This window comes from Scatophagus argus, chromosome 10 (assembly GCF_020382885.2).
Source record: "Scatophagus argus isolate fScaArg1 chromosome 10, fScaArg1.pri, whole genome shotgun sequence".
NCBI lineage: Eukaryota > Metazoa > Chordata > Actinopteri > Scatophagidae > Scatophagus > Scatophagus argus.
In genome coordinates, this window is record NC_058502.1 from 11,831,853 (window position 1) to 11,848,569 (window position 16,717).

Sequence of the window (16,717 nt, forward strand, 5' to 3'; positions counted from 1 at the left end):
AGAATTTAGCAACGCCAGATGTCTATAAATTCGTCTGAGTAGTGGGACTTTTAAATGCTGCCTAAGTATTGAGGTTCCTTGCAATGTTGAAGGAAAGCTTTGAATTTGATGTCCACATTAAAATACCCAGACCACTGGCTTTAATTGCTGTATTATTGTAAACTATAACTACAGTATACCAATAAACATGGTTACTTACAACAGCAGCACTTCAAAGTTGAAAAGTTGTGTCTTGAAGGTATATAAAGGGCTTTAGAACATGATTTATTGAGTTACATAACACAATGAGAGAGAGAGTTATATATCTATATATTCCTGCTGTTAATTATTCTTATGTTTGGCCCATTTGTAAAAGTGCACACTCTTGACTTACAGCTGTGAAGTCTTAAAGCCCCTCTTGAATAATATTTCATACTGTTTTAAATGTTTTGTTATGGTGAAACTGTTACAGAACAAAGGGAAAAAAAATCAATGAATTAATTTATTAATAGCTTCTAAATAACGAGCATGAAACAACTCTTTCTGTTTTCTGAGCCAACAAAGCAGAGAAGGGTGAAACATTTTGCACATTTTGCTATTAGGACAAGGCTGCATGAGAACATTTCCCCAGGTTTTGTTCAGCAGCTTTACTCAGTTGCACTTTCTGTATGTCTAGTTTGGTTTGCAATGTATCCTCCTTCTCGAGATTACAAAGGAAAAGAAAGCAATTTTAGATGTTTGCAATCAACCAACATATTTTGGTTTTACTGTGAACCGCAGTATTATACCAACCTGTCAAGGAACAAGACAAATTTGATTACATCAAAATAATATTTTTAACAGTTTTGTCTTTGAAAACCTTATTTTAAACCTTATTGTATTCTTACTGGTTTTAATAGTTTTTTGAGATTCATGGTAGTGATTGTTGGTGAAGTAAAATTTACTATTACCATTTCACTCCAAACTGTCAGCAAAGAACTAGATGAAACTACAATTTTGCAACAACAGCACCCCCAAGTGTTCAACTGACACAATCATGACACTTTAAAACTGAAGGTGCATGATCCAGATCTGACGTCTATTCTGCATCTACCAGTTTGATGTTGCGGACTACATTTCCTGTTTTCTTCTCTTTGCAGACATGTCCAGCTGAACGGGGAGAGGCTGCTCATGGTGGACAATGAGACATTCCCAGAGTTAAAGCCTAAGACACTGAGGGCTGGACGGACAATAGCCATGCCTCCCATGACCATAGGCTTTTATGTCATCAAAAATATTAACGCGTACGCCTGTCGAAGATAACATTGACTTTTCATCCGTGAGGATAGAAGTCATGCTCAGAAGTCTACCAAACCACCAACCCACCGTCAGCTTCGCCCAGAGCTTTAAAAAAACACAGTATGGCTTTTCATATTTTCACGTTTCTGGGGAAAACACAGGGAGATCATATCACCGCTTTGTGATGATTTTTGTCACTTCAGCAGAGTGGACACTTGGCTTGAATGCAGTTCAGTCGTCTGGTTTAACAGCAGCCTCCTCTACCATCGTTTCAGTGGCAACAGTTAAACCACTCGACTGAATTACACAGAAAGTCTTTGCTCTCTCTCACACATTCATTCTTTGTTCTGTGGTCCAACAAAGAAACACTTGCCCAAGACACGTCAAAAGGGCTGCACTGAACACTTTTCAGTTCTTCTTCTCCAGGAATTCCTCATATGCTACAAAACTTGTATGGACAGTGATTGTTTTGTGTCAGTTTATGTTTTTTTTATATATACTTACAAAAATGTCCTCATTCTTTGACTCTTTGACTTGATTAAGCTATATTTTCTTCTCTTGGATTGTCAGGCTGAGGGTTTGTCATCTCTCCGGCTGCCGGGAGAGCTCCCTTTTATTTCAGTCTTTTCTCTTTTTCTGTTTTTTTATCTTTCACCAACAGATTGATAAAAAAAAAAAAGTGAGAGAAAACTCTGAGCAGACAGTGTTTCTGAAGCACATTCAAGTTAGCTTCAGTTTGATCCTGTCCACAAAGAGAAAACGCTGTGGTGTGTGCAAGGTCGTGCCTGGACTAACCACGTGGTGTGTGTGTGTGTGTGTGTGTGTGTTTTATTGACAAAGCTACTGATGTGTCTGTCAAGTCTGTTTGATGTGCCTCTGAGAGTTTCTTCCCTGGTCATACCAAGTAGCTCAAAGGGAAAATCTGTTTCTTTTAAAAGCTGTTTTTGTGTTGTTTTGTGTACCATCAGCTTATCTGCTGCGGGTTTTAATCAGTTCAGCCGCCGGGTACGATAGCCAGAGTGTGTTGCTGGTGCTATTTTGCAGCAATGCATAGCTCAAAAACAATGTGAACATATCCATAACATCTTTTCTCACATGGCCTGCATCCACACAAAATCTGGGTTTTTACCTTAGATTCAAAAAATCTACAACACCAGTTTTTCGGGTGTATTTGAACCTGTCTCACTATCTTCAGTGTGAGCTCACATTTTATAATCTTCTTATGCTGCTGGGGTTTTTTTGTACTAAATACACATGATATATTTTACATAATTTTGTACAGATTTACTGTCACATATTATCAGGTAATGTACATAAAAAAAAGAGTCATGAAAATAAGATTTGATTTAAGCTTGATATGTCTACTAAATATACATCTAATTTATATAATTAATACTTTGTTTTGTTTTTATATTTCTATAATAAAAGATTCAGTTATGTTACTGGTACTAGTGTCCCAGCTCGAAAGAAAAATCAAAAATTATTTTAAGAATGTATTCATTGCGTAACAGGGAGACCGACTGACTGTGTTAAGATGCGACACAAAGAATTACCTTAAGATGGTTTATGTGTCACAAACTATAATATCTTTTAGTTTTATATCTCGATATTTTCACCATCTTATTTAAAGATGGACTTGCTATCCCCTAGACTAAAACCACAGAGTGCGTGAGCCTTGACTTGAATAAGAATGATAAAATTTCTAGACTCTTGACACGGTGAAAGATAAGGTCCAGTACCTGAGCATATGACTTACAAAGAATATTCGTCCTCTGAATGTGTTTATAGCTGATGTAGAGATGTTCATATTTCTTTTGGAGAGCAATATTTTAATAAGTAAAGTGTGCCTATATATTATTTTTTGTTTTTTTTTTAAAAAAAAGTTTACATTTATAATAAACATCTTCAAATACTTAAGGAGTTGTTTTTGTTCTGTATGTTGTTCAGCAAAAGTAGCAAATCTTTAATCCCACCGTCTGCACTAAAGCAAGGAATGCGTTTTTTGATGGGTCAGTCTACATTAAACTTTGCTTGTAATTGCACCGCGCTGCTTACAACAAAGGATTTGGAAATAAGTTCGACTTCTGTATAAACCACTAAGTCCCATCATGTGAATTAAATCTGGCAATAGAAGCAGACTGTGCAGTTCTCCGAATGTAACATGGATCTGCACAAGCATGTGGTTGCAAGGAGAAGAAAAAGAGACAAAGAGATGAGAATATATGATTTATACCCACACAGGAGCACAAAGATGAACAGAAATACCTTCGCGCAGACAGACCCTATCAATAAAAACTATCAGCATCCTTAAACAGAGGTCCAGGAGAGTTAAAGTTAGCGTTGCTGGTGCACTCGCTCACTCTTATAAACACATACTGTTGCACTATGTGGCCCCAGATGTAGAAGCAGCTGGAGCGGGTCTTTGTAGTGGTAAGAGTGCTGTCTTGTCACTGCACGAGGCAGCCGCTGATGGGAAACATGAAGCCAGGATGGGCTAAACCTCCAGACCTCAGCTTTGGCCCAGACAGACTGAACCTTGGCCAAACCTGGCTCAGCGTCTGCTGATGCATAGACACCTAGGATCTGCTTGGTGGGATCCTCTAGAAGGGAGATAAAGGGTTTAGATCTTTGTGTACCCTTTTAATAAAACGCTTGTCATTCAGATTCTACCAGACAGGACACGGCTCGCACACAAACTGAACTGTGTCGATTTCTGTGGAAAGCAAGACAGGCTTGAAGTGAAGTTTTATGACACGAGTCACCAACGCTGGCAGCCTTTCAAGAGCCGTGATCCAAAGCATGTACCTTTAATTATAGTTTTGTTTTAAGTTCCATTCATGGGAAATGGGTTTTTTGCTTTTATGTAAGGGGCAGAAATGTTTGGTCTCAGAAATGAGCTTCAGGAAAAGAAAGAAAGAAAAAAAAAAAGTCTCATTTCGCATGTTGTTGATTTCAAACAGGCCAGCGTTGTTGACATGTACAACTCAAACCAGACATTGTTAACACCTGGTCCACCATGAAGAGAAAAACGCTGTTCATTGTATTATGAAGGCCATACATATATGCACATTTAGATGAATTTACAGATATGCACATTCAAATCTGGAATAACAAACCAGGCCACGCCAGTCATCCTAATACAAAACTTTCTATCTGAAATTGCTTGAAATCAGCTCTCAGTGTTGGTTTAATATGTTCTTAGATCAACTGTTTGATACAGAAAATGTAATGGAGTGCCGGGGCAAAATAAATCGTAAATAATTAAATAGTCCGAAACTGTAAAGTATTGACATCAAAAGTTTGCTGAGTAAGTATCTCTGACCTGTAAGTGTTTAATTAACAATAACTGTCCAAAGCGATATTGAACACTAAGCCCTGAGAGAACTTCCTGGTATTTGGACCAGGATCTTATCGAGCCGGTCCATGGAAATGGCTTTGTTTGGCAAACACTGCTTCACATAAACCTTTACCTTGTGATAACAACTCCTCAGCGTCACTTCCTCTGACAAAAGCGAACTGTGTTGTGATTTAGGAGGACTGCGCCATGTCTGGCCACTTCTGCGTGACAGAGTCTCCTTAGTGGAGGTAACTGTTACCCAGGCTTGCCTAACACTGTTTATGCTCAGTGATCCATTTTGAGACATGCAAGGCCCCCTTTTGCCTTGTAAGCATACACTGAGGATTTCACGATGTTTACTCTGTATATACAGGAGTCAGCTTAAATAAGACTTCCATGAATGCTGGATCTCCAGAAAACTGATGGACTAGATTAGAATTTGGCCCACAACGTAGAACTTTTGGCATTTTGGGCCATTTTGACCCAAGCAAGGTTAATAAAACATAAATATTTATGTTACTATGAGGCTCTTTGCTCCGTTCAGAAGCCAAGCATACGGTCTGTGCTGAATATTATGATACGACACAGATTTGTTGTAGCCCTCAAAACATTCTCTGAGAAACAGCCGGGCATTTTGTGAGTGTGTATTTGTGCATATGCAGGATATATGTAACGTGTGACTCCACAAAGGTGATGGAAAATATGTGTTATTTATACAGGAACAAACAGGCCTGTGGAATCTCTCTTATGAATTAATATTGTTTCCTTTATTAATTAGGGTGAAGTTTTGCTTTGTTGTGTTTACTTTGTTTAAGTTGCTATTGAATTCCTATCAAAAACAAAACAAAATAAATAAATAAATAAAAACAGCAGATCTGTTACTGCATGGCTTCACTGGCCAATAATTCTGATCCATGAAACTTATGCTGTAAGAAAACTTTATGCCATTCAAATTAAATCCTCTCTCTTTACTGATCAGAATTTATTTGATTTTGGTTTTGTGTAAAAATGTTCTGCGCATTTGGCAATATTAAATTAACTTTCATCTGTAGTGGTGGCACTTTTCCTTCAAATCTCACCAAAAGATTACCTTATCAGACCTATTTTTCTCAGAGATTTGCCCTACATGGCAAACCAAGCTGCATTCCACAGATACCGAGCTATTGTCTCCAGCTCAGCCTCTCAGTCATGTGCCCAGCTTCAGGCTCCAGCACATGACTTTTTACCGCCTCACTGATCACCAGCCTCCTGGAGGGGGGGCGACCCATTGACGGGAAGGGCGTTTCACTACAAACTCTTATCCAGGATCGGCCTCACGGAGAGAAATCCTCTATAGTTTGACGGACTTTATTCTGTTTTCAGATCAGCGCAAACTTCCTGCTCGTGAAAACCTGCCGATGTCACGTGACTCTGCGGCGGCGGGGGCGGCGGCGCCGTGCGGAAGTGAGCAGAACAGGCAGCAGTCGGCGGTGAAGACGTCCGCGACAGGCCGCGAGAAACGGTGAAGATCAGCTGAAGGCGGAGAGGCTGGGATCGTCATCCGGAGCAGAAAACACAGTGAGTGTGAGAGTGTGTGTGTGCATGTGTGTGTGTGTGCTTGTGTTTGCCGTCTGCACGGGTAGTCAATGTGCATCAAGGAAGTTAAAAGTTTGGTGAGGCGAAGTGAGTTCAGGCTTTAAGTAAAACGCGGGGTGTAATTTACGGACCGGAACGACTTCGGGTTGTAAATGTTTCATATCGTATCTGTGTGAATATCAGTACTGACTGCATTTGAAGAGAACCTGAGTGGCTGCTGGTGATTGAAACGGTTACCAGGCTTTGTGCATCGCTTTGATGACAGTTTGCAATATTAAGTGTTGCAATCGTCTGCATGTGATGGCGAAAGTAGACCAGAAATATTTAACATATTTATATTTTTTTTGCCTAAAACATCTTTTTAAATGGGGGGAGTTATGAAATAATAAGTGCAAGGTGAAAAGTAAAAATCCTGTATTTAGATATGTCAAGATGAATAGAAGGTTTAGTATAATGGTGTGTGTGTGTGTGTGTGTGTGCGCATGCATGTATTGAGTAAGCCGATGTCAGAAGGGCGCAGTTACACATTTATCAACAGATTAAGTCTGATCTCCACAGATGATCAGTGCCACATAATCACTGCTCATTTTTTTTTGTAAAACACAAAAACAACCTTTTGAATATAATGAAGATATGTCTCTTTAGATGGGAAATGAGTGTAAACAGTGGAATCTGACATCCGTCACTGATGCCTTTTTTTCTCTCACCAGAGGTTGCTGATAAAATGTCAGGTCTTAGGGACTGTTTATTTTAGGTCAGAAGGCAGTGGAGTGTGGGTAAACGTTTCCCATGGCTTTCAGTTTCTGTATTAAGTCAAATTTATGCTTGAATATTCGGGATGAATCATAAGCTGGCCGTTAAATTAAGCCAGAAATCAAAAAGATGTACTCACCTTTGAACTGCATGTCGTGGTAAATGATTGGTCAGATTGTTAAAGGTGCGATCTGGACCGTCCCAGTTTCTGTTCTGTGTCTTTTTCATCACTACTTTGAACCTTATTTCTCACCAGCATAATGAGCGGGACAGGAGTGCGTCTGTGGTCCAGATGAAGTGCTTGCTGATAACCAGTGAGAGCGCAGAGGTCCTCTTCTATTGGACTGACCCCGAATTTCAGCAGACCATCCAGGCGCAGTATGGGGCGTCTCAGGAGGAGGGCCAGGGGGTGAGGACTCAGCAGATAAGCTTTGCATGTGCTTTTTGACTGACTTCCTCTAAATTTCTAGGGTTTACTCTTCCCTTCCTTATGTTTAGCTTCCAGCCTTCGAGGACAGCATCAGCACCCAGTTTGCCCCCATCATCATCTCCTGCAGCACCATGGTGGACAGGCTGGGTGACAACTACACCTCCTTCACCACAGAAAACAACCATATCTACGTCTTACACCAGGTAGCACCTGCTTTCCAAAATCAAAGCTGTCTTCACATATTCACAAATCCCCAGATTAGCCATCTTGGTGATGTAAAAATATATTTTCCTCACCCAAAAATTAAAAGGGATCCCATTTTGTTCTTTCATCTCTTGTGATGAAAGTCTGTTAGTTTATTTAGTATGTTTAGTCTATTTTTTCCACTAACAGTTAAGCCTTGTTTGGTTGGTTGTTTGTTTGCTTACTTTTGACTAACCTACACTGCTGTAAAGGACTTCTGGATGCTTGAATTTCCCCTCGGGATCAATAAAGTATCTATCTATCTATCTATCTATCTATCTATCTATCTATCTGATCTTATTTTGAAATGCCTTCATGTATAAAGCAGATTCCTGCATTATTGAACTTGCCAACAGTAATAGCACTGTGACCTAAATGCAGGCCTCTGGTACAGTGAAGCATCACGTTTGTCATGTGAGTCTTGGTAAGGAATCAGATCAAGCTTTGTCCTGCTGCAGCGCATGATGCAGATATCACTCCTGTTTCAGGTCCCTCCAGTGTCAACAGTCTTTTAGATCTTTCTCACGCTAAAATGTATCCCATAGAGAACAGCTTAGTATCACCATTTTCAGCTTAGTGTCCATTTTATTCACATCCTTTTTGGACAATAAGAGCAAATTAGGTCCTTCTGTGTCCTCCTCAGTTTGATGAATGTCTCTACATTGCTGTGAATGGAGACGGTGAGGAGGGGGAGGATGACCTGAGGAGGAAGATCTATGTGATGAAGAAGATGCTTGAGGTCCTGTTTGGCATGGTCACCCTGAGCAGTAACCTCCTCAGAAAAGAGTAAGACACTTCCTGTGTGTCCCTTCTTGATACTGGGCGGTTTTAAGACAACGTCTGGTTGATATTTGACCTGTGCTCTTGTTTGCCCAGGCTGCGTCCTCAGGACACGGAGCAAAGAACGAGACTGTGGAAGCACCTCCAGACCCTGCTGGAGACCTACAGCCACCTCAGAGAGAACGACCAGAGCTTCTTAGTAGAGGTGCCGCAGTGCTTTTACACTTTTGGGTTTTTTGGGGTTTTTTTTTCTTGCTCACCAGCTTGAATTTTGGTATGGAAATGTGTTCAGTTTACATGTTGTGAATGATCAAATTCTTATTCATTTTATAAAGGTGTTATGGGTCCTTTTATTTTTGAGTCACAGTATTTGTTAGTGAAGGCCAGACCCTTTGGTGCATTGGCACATCAGATTCAGAAACATTTCAACCACTAGATGGCAGAAACGGTGAGACGTTTTCTTACTGTTAAAAGCCCCTTGGAATTGTGTGCTTTTATTTTCGTATTCTTTTAGCTCCCTATACTTATTTTTATTTTGCAAAGCATGTGTGTTCAGCTATGGATGTCAAAGGTCTGTCATGTAATCTGGACATTTAAGTTTTTTATTTTTTAAAGAAGTGTTTCTGCATTATTCAGAGTCAGATCAGAAAGTCCTGTGTTTTCCTTGGGGGGCTCCGATCTCATGATGTCCAGCTTAAGTAATTTTTAGCTTGGATTAATGAATCATACTAGAGGTTGACTGATTATTTAAGGCAGATATAATGACGATAGCTGAGAGCAAGAAAATGCTGAAAGTTGATATCACCCTCCCCCCACTCCCCAATGTTGTCAGATATGAACAATCTCTGACTTTGATTAGAAAGTGGATAACCAGCTGAGAATAATTAATAATTAAATATGAAACTACTTAAATTAACTAAAAAAATTGCAAATGGGAAGCAATTTTTTATTCTTGGGCTGTTAATTTCCCTAAAAGTCTGTCATTCTGTTTCAGAAGTTGACAGGTGGAAGCTGCGAGGCCTTCATCCATTATTGGAGCCAAGTAAAACTTCCCATTGACCTCTCCAGCTGTCCTTCACTGCTCCTTCCCATCATAAACCCTTGTCAATACATTATATACAACATGTGAAAAGCCAGTGTGTGTACAGAAAAATAGACAAGCTAGGATTGAAACGGTGGTTCAAATTGTGCTTATCACCCACTCTGACAAGTGGTCTCCTCCCGCCCTCAGGCAGTGGAGAGGCTGATCCACCCCACGCTGTGTGAGCAGTGTATCGAATTCCTGGAGCGCCGTTTGGTTCCGCAGCTCAACAGCAGTGCAGAGAGAGCTGGAGAGGAGGTGCTGCATGCCTTCATCCTGGTTCACACCAAACTGCTCGCCTTCTACTCCAGGTACAGATGGACCATTTGCATGGCTTCTGTGTCAGTGAAGAGGCTTTCTTTACGTTTATTAAAGATTTTCCTCTTTGCTTCCGCTGCTCATTCTAGCCGCAGTGCGAGCACGCTAGCCACTTCGGACCTCCTGGCCCTCATCGTCATGGCACAGAATATGTATCCCAGCAACGTAGACCTGGAGGAAACGAGTCCTGAGGTAGAAAATGCTGACAGCCACTCACGCAGTGACACCACAAAATGTCAATCACCTTGTTTCTGATTCTGTTTTTTGTCTGTTTCTGTGCATGATGTCTGTTTGTCTGTGAAGGATGTTGAGAGTACGTCCGGTTCTGGTCCTGAAAGTTTTTATACCCCAGAGCCCTCCCCTACAGACAGAGACTCAAGCAGCTCAGGTGGGTGGTGTCCTGTATCTATGACCAGAAGGCAGTCCTGTGATGGGTGGAGTGAGGGGGTGATCTGTGTCATGTGCAGAGTGTATTCTTTCAAAACAGCAGTATGTTGTATGTATGTCCCCAGAGAAGCCAGTGAGAGGAAGTACTCCTGTGTTTGAGTTTGTGGACCCAGACATCCAGGTGAGAGCACATTTCACACTTTGATTCTGCGCAAAATAAAGTGATGTTTTTGTTGGAATGGGAGCTCACAACTGGATTAAATAATGATGTCTTCAGATGGCAGAGGACAGCTTGCAGACTCTGGAGGTTCCTCCACCCGACCCTTCAACCCCTTGCAGAGTTTTCTTAGAGGTCACGCTCAAGGAGGAGCTGTATCCCATGATGCCTCACTCCATGTACTGTCTGCCACTGTGGCCTGGCATCACACTGGTGCTGCTAACTAAGGTTTGTTGATACAAACAGGCATTTACTCCCTCATTGGTGACCCACGAGGGGCACGCTTGTTCATTTATGTACTCCTTAAGCAGTATCTTAACACATCTGTGCTGCCTCACTGAACTGCTTGAGCATTTATCTTCTGTTAGATTCCCACCAATACAGTGGCCATGTCGGTGTATAAGTTTTTGGAGGCCTTCGCCAAGCTGGAGAAGCGCTTAAGTGAAGGCCAAGAAGGTTCTGCTGCTACTAGAGGACAGCCGACTATACACGACATCCGCAACAGGCTGGATAAATTCATTAAAGTCCTGGGGCCCAGTGAGATAGAGGTATGTGTGATTATGTGTGCTGTATACACAACTTGAACACACTAATGTGACTGTAAGTGGAATTCATCATTAAAGCACATCAGCTAAGAATAATTTGCCTTTAATTACAGGTAAATTTGACTTTCATTACAGTATCATTAACAAAGCATGAAGCAGTTTATAGTATAGTAGACAGAAGTGTGATTGATCATATGAAAATATTTTCAGTATTTAGGCCTGGGCAGCTAAAATCTGGTTTTGTTCTTTCATTTTCTGTCCAGTCTGCACAGTTACAAAATGTCTGGACTGAGTTCAAGAACCGAGCGTTCGCCAGAGGAGGACCTGGGTTCAACAAAGAGTAAGTGTGACACTGCCCCCTGCTGGACAAAATGCCTCACAGCAAAGCAGTTGGAGCATACCGTGAATGATTATTGTACATTTGTGTTTTTGTTTCAGTCTTATCCCGTGGTGTAAGCATATGAGGACCCAGCTGTGCGGAATTTACAGACAGTGTTTTCTTATTGACTCTGGACCAGCCGACATTCCTCAGCGCCTCTCCTCATCTCTGCAGGAACGAGCCCAGACCATGGTGCAGTATGTATCATTCAGCTGAACAGCTTTTCTTTTCGGAAAAAAAGCTTATTTCTAATATTTTCATATCTAAATAAATTTTTTTCAAATAAGTTTTTAGTAGTTACACGACTGTCTTCAACAGCACTCACCATCCACTTTCTGTCTGTCTTTTTCTTTGACACCATCTTTCTCTTCTACCCTTTCACTCTCTGTGTCTCTCCCAGAGAGAAACTGATGGACTGGAAGGATTTCCTGCTGGTGAAAAGCAAGAGAAATATCACCATGGTCTCATATCCAGTCAAAACAATCCTGCTCCCTGTGATTCCATTTTGTGTTTGATCTAACTTTGTAATTAGACTGGAAATGCGTGCATATTTTAGGGGTCTTAAAAGCATGCAGATTCTTGGAAAATTTAACACACTGTTAATCTGAGTCTTTTGACCTTGACCCAGTTAATCTCACTTACCTGGAGGATTTCCCAGGCCTCATCCATTTTGTCTGCGTGGACCGATCCACCGGCCAAATGATTGCGCCGTCGCTCAGCATCACTGAGCGCACCACGTCCGAGCTGGGAAAGGGACCAGTGGCCCAGTTCATCAAAAGCAAGGTCATACCAGGTCTTGAAATTGATTAGTGTGGCATTAAATGATTGATTTATAGATCAAGTGCACACCAGAAGATGTTCATTTTAAGAAGTCTTTTAAGTCTGATTTTGAGCAATTGCTTCTTCCAGTGCAAAGGACCAGTATTAATAATTTAAAACTCCTGATGTGACTGGTTAGGTTAAGACGTTTTGCCACATACTAAATTTGATGTTAATATACATGTTTATTTCTATAAAAAAGTTTGGCATTTTGTGAAATATACTTACTTTTGTTCTGAGTTAAATGAGAAGATTGAGGGAACTAAAATCACAGAGCTTAGTTTAGTTTAAAGAGAGGAAATGGGAAACAGTTGCCAGGCAACTTACACAGACTCCAGGAAGTTACTGCTCACTGCCAAGCAAAAGGCCCACACATAACAAAACAGGAAATTGTCGTTTTTGCATTTCTGCTTCTGCTGTGGTGTGTGTGCTTGGGAAAGAAACAGAACCCCAGTTTCCACCGGATGGCTCTTCATCGTGTGAATGGTTATCGCTCCCAAAGAGCAGGTGGCACCTTGAATGGGTGACTGCCAGCTTGCGTTGTCAAGCGCTTTGAGTGGTCAATAAGACTCGAAAAGTGTGCACAACGTGTTAAATAGTGAGCATTATGGGTGCTCGTGCTGTCTGTAACAAAATATATTTCCCTTTTAACTGAACAATTTTAACTCCATTGATAGTTTTTTTTTAAATCTTTGTTTTAAATTAATTTCTTTTTACTGAAGGTGTGGAACCTGGTCAGCACAACACGGCGCTATCTCCAGAAGGGTTACTCCACCGTTACACTGCGTGATGGAGATTTCTACTTCTGCTACTTCCTCTGGTTTGAAAATGAAACGGTAAGTTACTGGCGTAGCAAACAGAAATCAGTTTCATACTGTAATACTATAAGAGTTTAAAAAAACACCCGACATCATGTAATGCGAATATCTGATCAATCAGGGCTTCAAGTTAGAGGCAGGGGACATACCCGTCTTACCCGACGACTCTGCCCCCATTGGGATGCTTGCCTGGGACTACTACAGGTAAACAACATGTGCATGACAAAAATAGATGTGATTAATCCAAAAGATAGTGCTGATGACTATAGAAAATGATTTGTCCAGCAGGAAGCTACTGCGTTACTACAGTAAAAGTCATCAGGGTGAGGTGGTGAAGTGCTACGAGCTGCTGACGGTTCACCTGGGGGTTATCCCCACCGAGATCATCATCCAGCACTGCAGACAGCTGGCAAGCAAACTGTGGGAACCTTCACGCAACCCACTGCTTTAGACACACCCACACTCTTGAACTCATTTGTTGTATTGCCAAGAACTGAAAAACAATCCACTCACTCTCTGTAGGTCTGCTCCATCAGGTGCCCGTGTTTCATGTTTTCATTTTTCAGTGTGTTCACGTATACAGTGATAAGTCATTTGTTTACGAGATGCATGTATGTTTGTGATGAACACAGTCCTTCTGTTCACTTATGAGACTATTATGTGCCTTATGTGAGGTATATTGATAATATCAGTCCTTAATTTTGTAGATTGTAATATATTTCTCAGTACTCATTTATGACCTATTTCCTATTTATTAATAATGATGTATGTGCCCCCCCCCCCACACACACACACTTTTTAAAATTCGCAGCCGATGGATTTTTATACATGCAGATACGGTCCATTTCTGCCTTTACTACGACTAGAGTCATAACTTGAATCAATAAAACATGCTGCAGTAAATAATGTATGTCCCTCTTAATGTAAATCATTGTTGGAGACAGTAAACATCAGTAGTTTACATTCACATGTTTATTGAGTCATTGTAAAGAACTGAAATAGTATTTCACTTTATGAAACCCAGTCAATCGCTGAGTTCCTATGTGTGATGGCACAATAACTAATTACAGCTGGTGATGTAATAATTTTATTGAATTTAAATGAAGTATTCCTAAGTCAGCTTCTGCAACCAAGCTAAACTTTAGGGTTTAATTTGTTCATTCATCACTCAACCCCAGAGACTGTGAGCATTTTAAAGGTCAGTCCGCTCTGTGTAGGATTGTTCCAGCTGGGAACAGTTATGAAGGACTCCATACAGGCTCACAGTGTGAGAGAGAGAGACAAAGAGGAGTGTATGAGGAGTTCGGTCTATTATCAGTCGGACCCGCTGACTCACAGAGCTCCTGTGAGGTCAGTCACAGCTCCCGCAGCCACCAAGTCCCTCAAGAAGAGTTTCTCAGCGCTGATGTCATGCACCACCTGGATGACAATAAAATGAGTCGTAATTACCTCACCAGAGTGAAAATATCATGAGCTTAAAAATAGTGTACCACTGGCTGATAATCTTGATCAACTCACTTGTGCCTTCATTGCGCCCATGCGTATGGTCTCGTAGTAGTGAAGCCTGGCCTCTGGGTGCTGCATATCGTACCCAAAGCCTGCAAGGCTCACCTGGTCACACAGCTGCAAAGCCATCACCACAGCACTGGCGCCTAGTGTTGGCACCATCTGTTTGTGGGGGGAAAAAAAAATACTCTTTCAACCAATTTGAGCACCAACTACTCAGAAATATCCACCATAACAGCAAAAATCCCCTGTAAAGGTCAGCAGGTAATGAAATGAGCGTGTTAGCCTCTTGAACTGATGGTTGTGTTTACCCATCTTTCATTCCCTTAATTAACAGGCTTACAGTTCAGATCAATTGGGACCAGTTTGGCTACCCAGCCATGCCATTATTCTAGGATTCCTATTTTTCTACTGGCATTCAGCATTGTGTTAAAGCATCAAACAAAGCATGAGCAGAATGTCAGGGTGTCTCACAACTTGTCAAAAGAGAATTAGATACAGAAAAAACATGTTAGAGCTCACATTTCCCTGTTTCAGAGTATATTTCTGTAGGGCTTGTCCTGTCTTGTGAATAATCTCTGGGTGGAGGATCCTGAAGCTCTCTGGTCTCAGAGGAACATCATCCACCACCTCCCTCCAGAACCACAGTTTGGACCAGAAGCTCTGTTAAAAACACAGGAGTGGTGCGAGAGCAACATTGCTACATGACTTGCTGTGACACTCATGGCTTATGTAATACACCATTTCTGTGTGCAGTGGTTCCTGTGATGTAAGTTTACCAGAGGCTGTTTGGTGACAACAGAAGTGAGCCAGTCCAGGTCCAGGCTCTTAAAGACCACCAGAGCAACCATGGTGGTTTTTTTGTACTCATGTGCAGAGTGAGGTGCACCCTCTGGGTACATCAAGCGGATAGTGGTGTGTGAGCCAACATCTCTCTCAAAGCCTGGCACGGGAGCATTATTCATCCTGGTGATGATCCATAGGTGAAAATTAACATGTTTTGTTGATGCTGTGCATTTTCTTCTTGCGTTTTCCCCATTTGTCTGACACTGGCACACATACCTGATAATGATGTCATACTTATCGATGTGGGATCCAAGATGGCTCCCATGAAGGATCCCTCCATTGCCCACAACTACACATCGCCTGCAATGGTCCTCTCTCTTCAGGAATGGAGGCAGGCCAGGCTGAGGCAGAGAGGCAAGAGCCAAGGCCAAATGCTCCTCACTGCCCTGGAGCCCCAGGGGAGGGGATAGTTCCCAGGGCACAAGCCTGCCCTGCTGCACAAATACAGGGATGTCTAGGAGGGCTGGAGAACAGGCCAGGGACTTGAGGCGGTTCAGACACCAGCGAGGCTGGCAGGGGTTTGACAGCAGGGATGCTGACCGATTTAATGAAACCTGAAAAGAGGGGCAGAAGAGCAGGAGAAAAGCTTGATAAGAGCAAATAAATGATCCAAAATGATTGCCAAGAAGTGTATCCATATCCTTCGTACCAGATCTTTGGGTTCTTGGTAGTCACTGCTGAGAGATGACACCCTATGCAAAGGTAAATATGCAGGAATCAAAATAGCAGAGTAGCATCCAATCAGCAGCATGAGGCTGAAAACAAGGTTCTCAGTCCTGCAGCAGAGGAAAAAGACAACAGAAATCGTTTTGTACCATTAAATAATAGCTCCACTAAAAAAATACATGTATAGTACCTGCTAAGATGTACCTGCTGAGGAAAAAATCCCCGGAGTCAGTCTTTTTGACCACTCGTTGTCTGTGAAAGACAGGTGTCGGCGTTACCACCTCCACAGCCTCAGGCAGCAGCGGAGAGCCGATGTCTGGGTCCTCTACACTCAAGTGATTCATTGTCACCATGGTGCCTGTTCTTCCATCCGTAACACACACACACATTATTAAGTTCACTCGAATGACTATAATTTATGACAGAAATGCCAAAAGCCAATATTGCTTCTCTCTTTAACGGAGACAAACAACATAATAACAACACCGAAGTCTTTACAGGGCTTAGAGTACCACATTACCAATATTTCACCACCAAATGTCAACAAAAAAAATCAAATTAAAGTAATAAACAAATGAGAGTAATTTGAACAATATAACTCACTGCCAACCTTGTAGAGAAGTAATCTGTAGTTAAATGTCTGTTTGCCTGTGCTCCATGGCTGAGGGGAAAGCAAGAAGAAGTGTGTCCAGTGCAGCTAAAATGGCTGCTGTTGCTGCTGCTTCCTACTGCACTGAACTCTGCCACTTCCCTCTATAAC

The 16,717-nt window shown here is 41.6% G+C and overlaps 3 protein-coding genes across 7 annotated transcripts in view; 2 read left to right on the forward strand and 1 right to left on the reverse strand.

The window, feature by feature from the left end:
- The window catches only part of hpse2 (heparanase 2), a 49,185-nt gene extending 46,060 nt beyond the window's left edge, over positions 1-3,125 (forward strand). The window contains exon 12 of the mRNA XM_046402421.1: positions 1,119-3,125. Within this exon, the coding sequence (XP_046258377.1) occupies positions 1,119-1,281 (163 nt within the window). The 3' untranslated portion in view covers positions 1,282-3,125. The remainder of the gene's footprint in view (positions 1-1,118) is intronic.
- Positions 3,126-5,859: 2,734 nt separating this feature from the next.
- hps1 (HPS1 biogenesis of lysosomal organelles complex 3 subunit 1) lies at positions 5,860-13,898 on the forward strand. 2 transcript variants are annotated; one of them, XM_046402093.1, is made up of 18 exons: positions 5,860-6,151; positions 7,179-7,331; positions 7,421-7,555; positions 8,239-8,381; positions 8,472-8,580; positions 9,607-9,767; positions 9,864-9,966; positions 10,078-10,162; positions 10,287-10,342; positions 10,439-10,606; positions 10,747-10,926; positions 11,187-11,263; positions 11,362-11,499; positions 11,703-11,768; positions 11,941-12,085; positions 12,844-12,957; positions 13,061-13,143; positions 13,225-13,898. In XM_046402093.1, exons 2-18 carry the CDS (start codon positions 7,215-7,217, stop codon positions 13,388-13,390), a joined length of 2,046 nt encoding a protein of 681 aa, XP_046258049.1. In that variant the 5' UTR covers positions 5,860-6,151; positions 7,179-7,214; the 3' UTR covers positions 13,391-13,898. The 2 variants fall into 2 exon arrangements, with proteins under 2 accessions (XP_046258049.1, XP_046258050.1); XM_046402094.1 differs by having other exon boundaries at positions 5,861-6,151; positions 13,228-13,898.
- On the reverse strand, positions 13,894-16,706 carry st3gal7 (ST3 beta-galactoside alpha-2,3-sialyltransferase 7). Of its 4 annotated transcripts, none has more exons than XM_046402095.1 (8): positions 16,568-16,706; positions 16,162-16,320; positions 15,941-16,067; positions 15,508-15,845; positions 15,225-15,411; positions 14,968-15,108; positions 14,458-14,607; positions 13,894-14,358 (listed from the first exon to the last, which is right to left on the reverse strand). In XM_046402095.1, exons 2-8 carry the CDS (start codon positions 16,308-16,310, stop codon positions 14,272-14,274), a joined length of 1,179 nt encoding a protein of 392 aa, XP_046258051.1. In that variant the 5' UTR covers positions 16,311-16,320; positions 16,568-16,706; the 3' UTR covers positions 13,894-14,271. The 4 variants fall into 4 exon arrangements, with proteins under 4 accessions (XP_046258051.1, XP_046258055.1, XP_046258054.1 ...); XM_046402099.1 differs by having other exon boundaries at positions 16,162-16,315; positions 16,568-16,702; XM_046402098.1 differs by having other exon boundaries at positions 16,162-16,315; positions 16,561-16,700.
- Between the last annotated feature and the right edge of the window lie 11 nt (positions 16,707-16,717).

What these genes read in the sequence shown, in the direction of transcription:
- hps1 (XM_046402093.1), top strand. Translation starts at nt 7,215, where the DNA reads ATGAAGTGCTTGCTGATAACCAGTGAGAGCGCAGAGGTCCTCTTCTAT. An exon ending in AGTAACCTCCTCAGAAAAGA is followed by an intron (nt 8,382 to 8,471) that starts GTAAGACACTTC and finishes TTGTTTGCCCAG; the next exon opens with GCTGCGTCCTCAGGACACGG. An exon ending in TGGGGCCCAGTGAGATAGAG is followed by an intron (nt 10,927 to 11,186) that starts GTATGTGTGATT and finishes TTTTCTGTCCAG; the next exon opens with TCTGCACAGTTACAAAATGT.
- st3gal7 (XM_046402095.1), bottom strand. Translation starts at nt 16,310, where the DNA reads ATGGTGACAATGAATCACTTGAGTGTAGAGGACCCAGACATCGGCTCT. An exon ending in AAGTATGACATCATTATCAG is followed by an intron (nt 15,412 to 15,507) that starts GTATGTGTGCCA and finishes GATCATCACCAG; the next exon opens with GATGAATAATGCTCCCGTGC. An exon ending in TTGTCACCAAACAGCCTCTG is followed by an intron (nt 15,109 to 15,224) that starts GTAAACTTACAT and finishes TGTTTTTAACAG; the next exon opens with AGCTTCTGGTCCAAACTGTG.